At 42.7% G+C, this 14530-nt stretch overlaps 1 protein-coding gene across 3 annotated transcripts in view; it reads left to right on the plus strand.

Moving 5' to 3' along the window:
* Positions 1-1637: 1637 nt before the first annotated feature.
* The window catches only part of LOC126213107 (serine/threonine-protein phosphatase 6 regulatory ankyrin repeat subunit A-like), a 48690-nt gene continuing 35797 nt past the window's right edge, over positions 1638-14530 (plus strand). For 2 of the 3 annotated variants that reach the window (XM_049940709.1, XM_049940710.1), the window contains exons 1-3: positions 1639-1737; positions 6283-6454; positions 6569-6616. In XM_049940709.1, the coding sequence (XP_049796666.1) occupies positions 6367-6454; positions 6569-6616 (136 nt within the window). In that variant the 5' untranslated portion in view covers positions 1639-1737; positions 6283-6366. Of the gene's footprint in view, positions 1738-6282; positions 6455-6568; positions 6617-14530 lie in introns of all 3 variants that reach the window. The other variant, XM_049940711.1, reaches the window with a different exon arrangement.

The raw sequence follows: 14530 nt of genomic DNA on the forward strand, positions 1-14530 counted from the left end.
AAAATGTCCTCCGTTAGCAGGGATACATGCATCCACCTTCCGTCGCATGTAATCCCTGATGCGCTGATGCAGCCCTGGAGAATGGAGTATTGTATCACAGCCGTCCACAATACGAGCACGAAGAGTCTCTACATTTGGTACCGGGGTTGCGTAGACAAGAGCTTTCAAATGCCCCCATAAATGAAAGTCAAGAGGGTTGAGGTCAGGAGAGCGTGGAGGCCACGGAATTGGTCCCCCTCTACCAATCCGTCGGTCACCGAATCTGTTGTTGAGAAGCGTACGAACACTTGGACTGAAATGTGCAGGAGCTCCATCGTGCACGAACCACATGTTGTGTCGTACTTGTAAAGGCACATGTTCTAGCAGCACAGGTAGAGTATCCCGTATGAAATCATGGCGGTGAATCGAGGAAGTACAGTACATACTGACGAAACTAAAATGAGCTCTAACATGGAAATTAAGCGTTTCCGGGCATATGTCCACATAACATCTTTTCTTTATTTGTGTCTGAGGAATGTTTCCTGAAAGTTTGGCCGTACCTTTTTGTAACACCCTGTATATAAACTTTCATAATGTCACATATGACAACTTCGCGAGAGGTCCAACTTAAAATGAACGCGATTCATAAGAAAAAGGTTTTTTAACACATGAAGATGACAGCAAAGTCTGTCGAAACCCGTTGTTTTAAATAGAGAAATATTTGTGCGATCTTTGTTTTTAGCAAGTATAACAGATCCCTCCCTCTGTCTTCTCAAAACGAGAAAATTCGATCAGACCCCAATTTCTGGAATCCATGCTCATTTTTATACAGGAGATTATTTGCTCTCAAGAACAGACCTAATAGGTGAGCATAGAACACGTGCCATAATTCCACAACAGACAGACGTCGGCAATGTGGGGATGTAATTTTGTGCATCTGTCCTATGGCACTTCGTGGAAATGGAAATGATTCAAACGGCTCGGAGCACTATGGGTCTTAACATCTGAGGTCATCAGACTGAAGCGCCTAGAACCGCTCGACCACACCGGCCGGCGGAAATGGGAATGACCTACGCTTTTTTCTTTTCACTACGCACTGTTCGTTTCTGTAGCGACCAATGATAAACTGCTGTAGTAGGGGAGCAAGTTCTTTTGCGTAATGTCTGATTTCGTCCGCACGCCCTCCTACTACTAAGCGTTTGTACCTATTCGGTTTATCGATCGCTTATCCCAGTAGCTAGCATTTCAGCGTTCGTACGATGCTAGAAAAGAGGGACCATGTCACTATCTTCCGCCGTGAAACTCTTGCGAAAAACGAATTCAATATTTCGGCCTGTTCTGTCATTTCCCACTATAGACGTGGTGTGGTCACTGAGTGGTTTCATACAAAATTTCGATACACTTACTTATTATATGTAAGAACAAAATATTCTTAGGACTTTTGGTCAGATCGTTTGGACAAACTTTACCTTGAAAGTTAGTGAACGCCACAGAAGTCACGTGTCTTTGGCGTTTGTTACTGTCAGACATCGCGTAGCAAGACTTCGGACGTCAGACGCGCTCACGCGTTATCACTGCAGGAAAGGGGCAGGGGAATGTGGAGTGGGGTATGGAGTAGAGGGAAATCGGAGAACAGAGTGGGTGGGAGGTGGCAGCCCTGCCCAGCCGTGCACAGCCCAAGTATAAAAGGAGCGACTCGCGGCCGCCGACCGCCATAGAGCAGGCTGCTACGGCGCGGAACGGAGTAACACGTGTCTGGTAAGTCTCTACGTGTTTTCTCCATCACCGTGCCGTGTGCTGAACGTAACTCTTTCTGGAATTTGACACTATCCAGTTCTCTGTCCTTTTTTTTCTGACTTTCTGACTGGTTGGATGCGACCCGCCACCAATTCCCCACCTGTGCCAATCTCTTCATCTCAGAACAGCACATGCAACCTACGCCTTCCATTATTTTCTGGGTGTACTCCAATCTCTTTTCTCTACAGTTTTTGCCCTCTACAGCTCCCTCTAGTGCTATGGAAGACATTGAATTCATTCCCTGATGTTTTAACGGATATCCTATCATCTGGTACCTTCTCCTTGTCAGTGTTTTCCACATATTCCTTTCCTGTCCGACTGTGCGCACAAAGTCCTAATTCCCTGCCTTATCAGCCCATCTAATTTTCAACATTTGTCTGGCGCACCACCTCTCAAATGCTTCAATTCCCTTCTGTTCTGGTTTTCCCACAGTCCACGTTTCACTACCACACAATGCTGCGCTCCAAACGTACACTCTCACCGGTGCTAGTCTGCTTTTGATGTCCTCTTTGCTCCATCTGCCATTGGTTATTTTGCCGCCTAGCTAGTAGAACCCCTTAACTACATCTACTTCGTGAGCATCAATCCTGATGTTAGGCCCCTCACTATTCTCATTTCTATTACTTCTCATTAATTTCCTCTTTCTTCTATTTACTCGCAATCCATATTCTGCACTCATTAGACTGTTCATCCGATTCAGCAAATTATGTAATTCTTCTACACTTTCAATCAGGATAGCAATGTCATCAGCAAATCGTATCATTGATATCGTTTCACCTTGAATTTTAATTCCACTCCTGACCTTTCCTTTTCTTTTCTTCTTCAATGTGCAGATTGAACAGTAGGAGCGAAAGACTACAGTCCTGTCTTACACTCTTTTTAATCCAAGCACTTCGTTCTTGGTCGTACTCTCTTAACCTATCCTCCCTCATAACTTTCTTGGCTCTTGTACATATTGTATATTACCCGCCTCTCCCTATAGCTTACCACTATTTCTTTCATGATTTCGAACATCTTGTACCATTTCATATTGTCGAACGCTTTTTCCATGTCGACATATCTTATGAACGTTTCTTGCTTTTTCTTTAGTCTTGCTTCCATTATCAACCGGACCGTCAGAATTGCCTCCCTGGTGCCCTTACGTTTCCTTAAAGCCAAACTGATCGTCACCTAACACATCCTCGATTTTCTTTTCCATTCCTGTCAGCAACGAAGATGCATGAACTATTAAGGTGATTACGCGATAGTTCTCGCAGTTGTCGGCTCTTGCAGTCTTCGAAACTGTGTGGATGATATTTTTCTGAAAGTTGGATGGTATGTCGCCAGACTCATACATTTTACACACCAACGTGAATAGATATTTTGCTTTCACTTCCCGCTATTATTTTAGAAATTATGATAGAATTTGGTCCATCCCTTGTGCCTTATTTGATTTTAAGTCCTCGAAAGCTCTCTTAAATTGTGATTCTAATACTCGATCCCCTATCTCTTCTAAATCGACTACTGTTTCTTCTTCTATCACATCAGTTAAATGTTCCCCCTCATAAAGGCCTTTTGTGTACTCTTTCTACACATTCGCTCTCTCCTCTGAATTTAACAGGGAATTCACGTTGCACTGTTAATGTTACCACCATTGCCTTTAATTTCACCAAACATTGGTTTGACTTCCTATATGCTGAATCAGTCCTTCCAACAATAATTTCTTTTTCGATTTCTACACATTTTTCATGCTGCCATTTCGTCTTAGCTTCCTTGCACTTCCTATATATCTCATTCCTCAGCGACTTGTATTTCTGTATTGCCGAAATTCCCTCAACGTTTTTGGACTTCCTACTTTCATCGATGAATTCAAGTATTTCTTATGTTACCCATGGTGTAACCGCGGGTGTAAACTTCTCAGTGTTACTCATTCTTAAAAGAGTTGGTTATGAAAACGAGGAAAACTAAAGAAAGCACCAAGTCATTTTCTTTTTTACTCAACTGTTTTCACGACTTGTAGCGCGACAGCTCTTCTGTGTCTTCCTGTATCGGTTCGCGTCAGTTACGTGCATTAGCAGACGACTCCTAACCAACTAAAGGCGCTACTAGCAGTTCCTATTACTCTTACATGGTGCATGACCATGCATCAAGTTCCTCTATGAATGTTACTTTTGTTGGCAGTTTGTTGGATCTAATGAAATCTGTGTGACGTCTGGTGTACTTGGCGAAGTGTCCAAGACGTTTGTACGTCGGTATTACGTGTGTAATGAATCCAGTAGTTGCCATTTTGCACATCATCTCGACGATATTATTGAGTGCACTGTTTCTTATACACTGAAGCGCCAAAGTAACTGGTATATCTATGCGTGATCCAATACAGAGATACATAAAAAGGCAGAAAACTGCGCTGCAGTCGGCAACGCCAACGTAAGACAACAAGTGTCTGGTGCATTTGTAGATCGGTTACTGCTGCTATAATGGCAGGTTATCAAGATTTAAGTGGGTCTGAACGTGGTGTTATAGTCGGCGTACGAGCGATGGGACACAGCAACTCCGATGTGGCGATGAAGTTGGGATTTTCTTGTGCGACCATTTCAAGACTGTACCGCGAGTAGCAGGAATCTGGTAAAACAAGAATCTACGACATCGCTGCTGCCGGAAGAAGATCCTGCAAGAACGGGACCAACGACGACTGAAGAGAATCGTTCAGTGTGACAGAAGTGCAACCCTTCCGCAAACTGCTGCAGATTTCTATGCTGGGCCATCAACAAGTGTGATCATGCGAACCATTCAACGAAACATCATCGTTAGGGACTTTCAGAGCCGAAGACCCACTCGTGTACCCTTGATGACTGCACGACACAAAGCTTTATACCTTGCCTGGGCCCGTCAACACCGATATTGGACTGTTGATGGCTGGAAACATGTTGCCTGGTCGGACGAGTCTCGTTTCATATTATATCGAGAGGATGGACGTATGCGGGTATGGAGACAACCTCATGAATCCATGGACCCTGCATCTCAGCAGGGGACTGTCCAAGCTGGTGGAGGCTCTGTAATGGTGTGGGGCGTGTGCAGTTGGAGTGATGTGGGACCCCTGATACGTCCAGATACGACTCTGACAGGTGACACATACGTAAGCATCCTGTCTGATCACCTGCATCCATTGATGTCCATTGCGGATCCCGACGAACTTGGGCAGTTCCAGCAGGACAATGTCACACCCCAAACGTCCAAAATAGCTACAGAACGGCTCCAGGAACACTCTTCTCAGTTTGAACAGTTTCGCTAGCCAACAAACTCCCCGACATAAACATTATTCAGCATATCTGGGATGGCTTGAAACGTGCTGTTCAGACGAGATTTCCATCCCCTCACACTCTTACGGATTTATGGACAGCCCTGCTGGATTCATGGTGTCAGTTCCCTTCAGCACAACTTCAGACATTAGTCGAGTTCTTGCCACGTCGTGTTGCGGCACATCTGCGTGCTCGCTGGGGAACTACACGATTTTAGGCAGGTGTAACAGTTTCTTTGGCTCTTCGGTGTATATGACGTTGAAGAAAGTCACAATGTTGACCACATAATTTTTATTCGGAAATATTATGAATGCGCATTTACATAATGAATACACCGATGATTAAATATCATCAAACTTCAAATATTCATGATGTATTATTAGGAACAGAAGCGCGTAATTCGTGCTATTTTAACATTACGTGTAACCTTGACAGATTCAGAGTAATGGCACATTTACACCGTCATACTGTTCTAAAATCTGCTGCAGTATTTAGAACACGTAAAATGACTGAGATGTGACTTCTGTAGTATTTACTGACTTCCTTAGCATTCATTTAATATCTGGTTTTCCACAATAGCTCAAAGCAGTTCTTAGTCATTACTTTCTACTACCTATCATAATTTTCACAATCATAAAAATTCGTAGCTTTTACAATAACTATCGCAAAATCGTGGCCTATGTTCCTTTGAACTCGTCTCACCGAGGTCAGCTTCTAAGAGTCTTAGGTTCATCACAGCGGGTGACTAGGAGCTTGCAACAGCCATATTCGACATAGCGCTCTGTAGCCGACGTTATATTACCAATACAATAGTTCTCCCCACGACCTCGCTGGGAAGCTCCCCCTGGCCTGTCCTTACACGCCTGAGGCTCATTTAGCCACCTGATGCCTCTGCTGCAGGCAACACACACCCCCACCCCTCTCTCCACCTGTGTGAAACATTGGCACACCATGTACTATACTGCAGCTTCATTAAAGAAACTGAAGTTGATACCGATACCTGTGCAACTGATATAGGTGTGACAAAAGACTATAAATCATTTACAGAGCGCTTTCCGACAGTTAATCAGATGTAAACAGAAATATAATGCGCTGACCGAAGTGACATCTGTCTCTTACAATGACGTAATCCAAGTTACATTAAAACATTAATTTACAGTAATTAATATTCTATACAGCTTGCAAAGGAAAATCAATTTTGTAACTCTATTTGTTCATAAAATTACAGGTTGTGCAACAGTGTGCAAATCTGTTGTAAATATTTCGTGGGAAAAGTTCTGCACTCTTGGTCCGACATCTTAGTCCTTGCGTCATGTTCTGCGGCAGCATTAGTTGGTTCATCTGCATTTTTGTGGCCGTAGTCATAACTGTAAATTGCAGTGACTCAGATTCCATTGCAGGTAAATTTTCTTTTTCTGTTGGTGTAAGTCTAGATAACGAATAACAATTTCATAGTCAGTAATAAAATATATTTTCGGTTTTTCCATTGAGATTTGTATGAATTTCTTTTACAGGACCCGATCTGGAAGTCAATGTTTTACGCTTAAGATCTGAAAACCCAGGTAAATATTCTTTTGCATAATTTCTAAGGACATTTCAAGGTATAATAGCTTCATTTGGTGCTGACCTATCTCGTTGTGGTTCTCTACTTCCGTGATTTAATAACTGCCTCGAAAAATCTGTTACCTGCTGTAATGTCAGTTGTAATCAACACGTGTACTTTATACGATTTTATTACTTGTATCATCTTCATCCCAAATTTCAGCGTATATCAACGTGAAGCAACGTAAATTTTGGAGATTTTTCGCTATTTACGAGTGCTAAATCTAAAAAATTTTTTTAGTAAATGGACTTTGGTTGATCGCTTAGTGAAGCACATGTTATCGCAAATTATAGCTGTTTTTGAGTCTGTTAGCTACTGTAACTTCAAAAGACGTTTAACAAAAATTAATATATTTTTATCCCTGATTTTTCTGCTGTGTTAATAGATACTAGTTCTCAACTGTAATTAGTTATACCTTTAGCTTAACTGGTCCAAAAATTAAAAGACAATCCGCTAGCTCATTTTAGTGACATTTGTTCGCTATTCTATAAAAAGTTGCAGCGACCACAACGCAGCTCCACAGTGAATGCTGATGAGTTAGCTGACATTCGTTCATAGCTGGAATTCACCCTGACTGTGGTCAAACAATTAGAAACTGTCCAAATAGGTGTGTTTGGAGGGCTCTCCACAGTCGTGTACCAGAGACAGCAAGCATACGCCTCGTGTGTATTCTGTCTCCTCTACAGGATGTACAGTTTTCATCATTACTGATACACTTGACACTGAGTAAGTAGACGCCATTAAAAGGAGAGAGAGTGTTCAGAGAGAGCTCATGGTGTTTTACCCATACCTCTAACCAAGTGACTCACTTCACATGTTTGGAAACATGCTGCGTCCCCTGTGAGGACTAGCCAAACGCAAAAATGCTAGAGGTCTATAAATCGTCGGCAATTCCAATGAATGGCGAATGATGGTAGCCCTTAGAGAAATTGCAACAAGGGTTGGGGAGCAACACGAGTTTCACTCATTTTGCACACCAGATGTCCTCATTTGACATGTTGTAGAGGCTATTCCGGCAGCTACTGAGGGAACAGGATGCACCTGCTGCAGATTGTGGCACACATTGGAACAAAGATGCCTGTCGTTGCTGCTCCGAGATCGTGCTTGGATCATTCCAGCATCTGGCAGAGTAGATAGAGAACACAAGCCTTGTTCATGGAGTTCTGACGAAGCTCACAATCTGCAGCAGTGCCTGAAGAACTGATAGTGCCTCCTGGTTCTGACTCTAGAGGAAGCCAGTTCTATGAAACGCTTGGCTGCAGTTTCCAGGACTTGCACTATTGGCTTGAGAACTGTAAGGTCCCCTAAAATGGCCAGGTGTACATTAGAAGCTGCTACCCAGGTAGCTGACTATGTGTGGAGTGGAGTACCTGTATGATGTTAAGTCTTTCTGATTTTCTCGATAAGAAACCCCACCGTAACTGCTCGTACTGTCTTTTCTACTACCTCATGCTCCAGGGGAAAGATTCACTTGGCGCTGACATTACAGATTGTACACGGTTTGCGGGGTTACGGCAACACGTTCCCATTTCCACTGAGTGGTCAAAACGCACTCCCGACGCATTAACTCTGCTCGTACTGTTTCTCCGCGAGATGCAGAAGGTCTCAGACTTCCGTTCAGGTTCGACTTAGACTGGGACCATAACATAGACGAATCTGCAGGGATGGCAGGGCAGAGATTGAGGAGCAGCTACAAGATTCAAAGGGACTGTTTAAAAACAGTGCTGGAGTTTTTGCTGTATGGGATCCTTAGCAGATAGATTCGAAAAAGGTGACTCGTTTCGAGATATGAGTAGCTCGTCACATAGATACTCTGGAACACTAGTTTTTCGTGCTTTATCAAAAAGCCTTCACCTAAGATTTTGGCCCTTATATACTTTAATATTATAGTATCTCCCTGTAACTTTACCAGTTTTATTTATCATGGGTTCGAGATGTTGTTCACTTTCACTACACCTATATCTAGCTGTTCTCTCACATGTTTAGGTGTCTTCTCTTTGTATGGAGTAAAAGTAGCTGCTGACACGCCACTTTCTTCTTCGATTCCTTTGCGAATATAAGTTTTTACCTGTGTACAATGCCGACCAGTAAGTGCTATCTCGTTTTTATAATGCTTTCAAAGCTATCAAGTTTATTCCTACTTTCATATTATCACACACCTACTATATATCTGCAAATGCTATGTACATTCTTAAATTTCTTTCGTACAGCTCTCTAAAGTGATTTTAAATTTTATTTTGGAACCAAATTGATTTTCTGAGAATGTGGCGCCAACTGTTCGAGGACGAAGGAGTTGGATGGTGAAGTTTTTCGGTAATTTTCGCTTTTTAAGACATTCTTAATTTTACGGATGGGCATTATAAGGCTTCTCTCAAAATCAGCTGGCAGTTTTCCGTGTTCATGTACGCTACAGTTAAGAGCATATAACAGGACTTTGATATCCATTCCAGCCACATAGAGAAGTTAGGACAGAATATTGTCGATTCCTAGGGTACCTAGTTGCTCATGTTTTTTTGGAGCTACTACAAATTCTGATTTTAAAATGAATATAACGAAGTCTTGGGCTGGTAGACAGAAGGACATTGCATATATGTAGAACGTAATTTAACCTCTCATTTGAAGTATCCCCTTATCATCTAAACAGGATTTTCTAGACACAGGTTATGAACAGGAACTGGTAACTTTTTGAACGAAAATTAGATCTTGCAATTTTCAAATTATTAATGTCATCTGAAACGCTGTTTTGGCGTACATCAGCTCAAAATAAATTCAGGAAGTAAAGGTACACTATGTGATCAAAAGTATCCCGACACCTGGCTGAAAATGACTTACAAGTTCGTACCGCCCTCCACCGGTAATGTTGGAATTCAATGTTGTGGCGTTGGCCCACCCTTTGCCGTGATGACAGCTTCTTCTCTCGCAGGCATACGTTCAATCAGGTGCTGTAAGATTTCTTGAGGAATGGCAGCCCATTCTTCACGAAGTTCTGCACTGTGCAGAGGTATCTACAATGTGCGGTAAGACCTTGCACAAAGACGGCGTTCCAAAACATTCCGAAAGTGTTCTACGAGGTGTGGCTAGAAAAAAACCGGACTAGTACTGGTGAAACAATAAAACGAATGCAATAAGGCTGAAATTCGCGTGGCCTGTCACGTGACTCTCGCTCCGCCTACTGCTCGAGTTTCATCTGCCTCCTGCACTCAGTCTGCCCGTGGCGTCTGTTTTAAGTAGTTGACGTTTTGTCTGTGCGTCGGAAAATGTTGAGTGTACCGAAAGAACAGCGTGTTAACATCAAATTTTGTTTCAAACTAGGAAAATCTGCAAGTGAAACGTTTGTAATGTTACAACAAGTGTACGGCGATGATTGTTTATCGCGAACACAAGTGTTTGAGTGGTTTGAAACGATTTAAAGATGGCCGCGAAGACACCAGTGATGACACTCGCACTGGCAGACCATTGTCAGCAAAAACTGATGCAAACATTGAAAAATCGGTAAACTTGTTCGACAAGATCGCCGTTTAACAATCAGAGCAGTGTCTGAGTTAACAGGAGTTGACAAGGAAAGTGTTAGGCAGATTGTTCATGAAAGTTTCAACATGAACAAGATTTGAGACTGTTGAAGCAGTAAAAGAAAAAGCGACGGAAGTAATGTATGGACTTACCGAAAATGATCTGCAGCATTGCTATGAACAGTGGAAAATTCGTATGGAGCGGTGTAGACACCGAGGAGGAGAGTACATTGAAGGAGATAACATGAAATTGTAAATAATTGTAAATAAATGTTTTTTTCTAGCATCAGTCCGGTTTTTTTCTAGCCGCACCTCGTATAGGGTTCAGGACAGGACTCTGTGCAAGCCAGTCCATTACAGGGATGTTATTGTCGTGTAACCTTTTGCCATAGGCCGTGCATTATGAACAGGTGCTTGATCGTGTTGAAAGATGCAATTGCAATCCCCGAATTGCTCTTCAACAGTGGGAAGCAAGAAGTTGCTTAAAACATCTGTGTAGACCTGTGGTGTGATAGTGACACGCAAAACAACAATGGGTGTAAGTCCCTTCCATGAAAAACACGACCACACCATAACACCAACGCCTCCTAATTTTACTGTTGACACTACACACGCTGGCAGATGATGTCCACTGGGGATTCGCCATACACACACCCCGCCATCGGATCGCCTCATTGTGTACCGTGATTCGTCACTCCACACAACGTTCTTCCACTGTTCAATCGTCCAATGTTTACGCTCCTCACACCAAGCGAGGCGTCGTTTGGCATTTACCGGCGTAATGTGTGGCTTATGAGCAGCTGCTCGACCACGAAATCCAAGTTTTCTCACCTCTTGCCGAACTGTCATAGTACTTGCAGTGGATCCTGATGCAGTTTGGAATTCCTGTGTTATTGGCTGGATAGATGTCTGCCTATTACACATTATGAGCCTTTTCAACTGTCGGCGATCTCTGTCAGTCAACAGACGAGATCAGCCTGTACGCAATCAAAAAAAAATGGTTCAAATGGCTCTGAGCACTATGGGACTCAACATCTTAGGTCATAAGTCCCCTGGAACTTAGAACTACTTAAACCTAACTAACCTAAGGACATCACACACACCCATGCCCGAGGCAGGATTCGAACCTGCGACCGTAGCAGTCCCGCGGTTCCGGACTGCAGCGCCAGAACCACACGGCCACCGCGGCCGGCTGTACGCAATCGTTCTGTACGTGTCCTTTCACGTTTCCGCTTCACTATCACATCAGAAACAGTGGACCTAGGGATGTTTAAGAGTGTGGAAATCTCACGTACAGACGTAAGACACAAGTGACACCCAATATATTCAATAACCTTACCACGTTCAAAGTCCGTGAGTTCTGCGGAGCGCCCCATTCTGTTCTCTCACGATGTCTAATGACTATTGAGGTCGCTGATATGGAGTGCCTGGCAGTAGGTGGTGGCACAATGCACATAATATGAAAAACGTATGTGTATGCGGGTGTCCGTATACTTTTGATCACATTTTGTAGTATTGGCATGTGTAAGAAGTGCTGAAAACTGGTTGCAGTCTGATTATGCTGCTACCCCAAGTTAATGGTTCCTAGAAACGCACCCGACACACTATTAGCCCGTCGTTGATCCTGTGTAACTGGCAACAAAGAGGAGTATCAGTCAGGAGCAGAGCAATACAGTTTCCTGCAGTACAATATTGTTGTTTCTTTGAATAAATGGAAATATCAGGATGATAACTCGTTGAATAAAGAACTGCCACTTTGTGAATGATCTCCTAGGCAAATAACTGTAGAAGGAAATTACGGATATGAGATTTGCACCCCATCTGTGGCTTGTTTTGCAGACGAAATGTGCTGAAACCAATAGAAAATTGTTTAAGTGGTTTAATTAAAGACTAGATTACCACTCGTTGCTTCTCTCAGGCAGACTGGATGGTATGCACAGATATTTCTTTCTTTAATCGAATTTTTATATTGTTCACAAATTTCTACACGTTCTAAACATTTCACGCAAATTAAGGCCACTGAAGCGTGGTCTTTTCTGAACATACTTCTGCCAAAAAGATTATTCTGGTAGCTGAAGTCCAAGTTTTTTTTGTTAATCATGCGTTTTACGTTCTTGTGGTGATATTGACATATAAACTTTCATTGTGTAATACATATTTATTTATATCTAATAGAGAATTGAAATACCATTTTCATAGACTTAACTCCACAGTTTTTAATGAAATATTTTCTTGAAATTTTCCATCCGCCATTTCACCCCCTGAGGGGTTCAGTTTCCAAACAAAGTTAAACACGTAATGTATATATTTCTGACATAGAAGGCAAATACAAATTTCCGTATATTTAGCTTTTAATGTGTTTTCGTAATGAAATAATTCCATTAAACTTTTCATCATGTGTCTCACTCCCCTAGACGTTGAACTTCCAGAAACACTGAAACACTTTTTTTTTTAAGTCAAATACCAATTTCCACAGATGTATTTTTTTTATGTTTCATTAGTTCTTCAACATAATTTATTTTCAAATAAACTTTCACCCACTGTTTTAGCCCCTTAGTGGCTCAATTTCCAAAAATTCTCAAAGTATTATTTATTTCTGACTGAAAAACCACATACCAATTTTCGTAGTTCTAGCTTCAAAATTGCCACAACCCTTTAATGCCAAGTATCGCGAATTCGCGTCATATCAGTGCTCTACTAATAAACGGAAGGTTAACTGTTATTTAATATCACTGCCGCTAGACGCTGATTCTTCATGAACCTGAGTGTTTCGGGTACATCTAAACCACCACAGTTTTTGTTTATTACATTTCATTCAGAAATTTATTCAGGCATTAAGCAGTTGCCAGTGACCTATTTTCAAAAAACGCTTTATCCCCCATTTCACCGCCTCAGGGGTGAAATTTCGAAAAATGCCTTCTTAAACGACACCTACAATTTAAGATCAACATGCTCTCCAAATTTCAACTTTCTATCCTTAGCGGATTGGGCTGGGCGATGATGGGTCAGTGAGTGATTCAGTCATTTTCCTTCATACACTGAAGAGCCAAAGAAAGCCTACCACCGTGTAGGGCCCGAGCAAGCACGCAGAAGTGTCGCAGCATGAAGTGTCATGGACTCGACTAATGGTTGAAGTAGTGCTGGAGCGAACTGACACCATGAATCCTGAAGGGCTGTCCATAAATCCCTAAGAGTACGAGCGAGTGCGATCTCTTATGAACAGCACGTTACAGGGCATCCCAGATACGCTCAATAATGTTCATGTATGGGAAGTTTGGTGGCCAGCAGAAGTGTTTAAACTCAGAAGAGTGTTTGCAGAGCCACTCTGTAGCAATTGTGGACATGTGAGGTGTCGCATTGTCCTGCTGGAATTTCGCTAGTCCGTCGGAATGCACAATGGACATTAATGGATGCAGGTGATGTGACAGTATGTTTACATACATGTCACCTGTCAGAGTCGTACCTAGACATATCAGGGGTCAGATATCACTCCAACTGCACACACCCCACACGACTAGAGAGCCTCCACCAGCTTGAACAGTCCGCTGCTAACATGCAGGGTCCATAGATTCATGAGGTTGTCTCCATACCGGCACACGTCCATCTGCTTGATACAGTTTGAAACGAGACTCGACCGACCAGGCAACATGTTTCCAGTCATCAACAGTAGAATGTTAAGGTTGGCGGGCCCAGGCGAGGTATAAAGCTTTGTTTCGAGCAGTCATCGAGGGTACACGTGTGGGCTTTCGGCTCCTAAAGCCCACATCGATGATGTTTCGTTGAATGGTTCATACGCAGACACTTCTTCATGGCCCAGCATCGAAATCTGTAGCAATTTACTGAAGGGTTGGACTTCCGTTACGTTGAATGATCTCATGAGTTGTCGTTGGTTCTGTTATTGCAGGATCTTCTTCCAGCCGCAGTGTTGTCAGAGATTTGGTGTTTATACCGGATTTCTGATACTCATGGCACACTCCCGAAATAGCCGTACCGGAAAATCCCCACTTCATCGCTACCTCGGATATGCTGTGTCCCATGGCTCGTGAGCCGACTATAGCACCACTTTCAAACGCACTTGGTAAACGGTCTAACAACTGTGGCGGACACTTGTTGTCTTAGGCGGGCGTTGCCGACCGCACTGTTGTATTCTGCCTGTTTACGTATCTCTGCATTTGAATATACGTGCCTATACCTGCTTCTTTCGCTCTTGAATGTACATTGAGATTTGCAGCTGTTTACCTATTTCATTATTTCGAAAGCATATTGTTGCGACCCACATGAAATGTAAAATATTCGCAATAGTTACTTGATGCAAATCTGCATAGGGCTCAAGTAAGTAAGCAGAGTGTTCTATGGGGCACAAG

The sequence above is a fragment of the Schistocerca nitens genome, chromosome 11 (assembly GCF_023898315.1).
Source record: "Schistocerca nitens isolate TAMUIC-IGC-003100 chromosome 11, iqSchNite1.1, whole genome shotgun sequence".
Classification (NCBI taxonomy): domain Eukaryota; kingdom Metazoa; phylum Arthropoda; class Insecta; order Orthoptera; family Acrididae; genus Schistocerca; species Schistocerca nitens.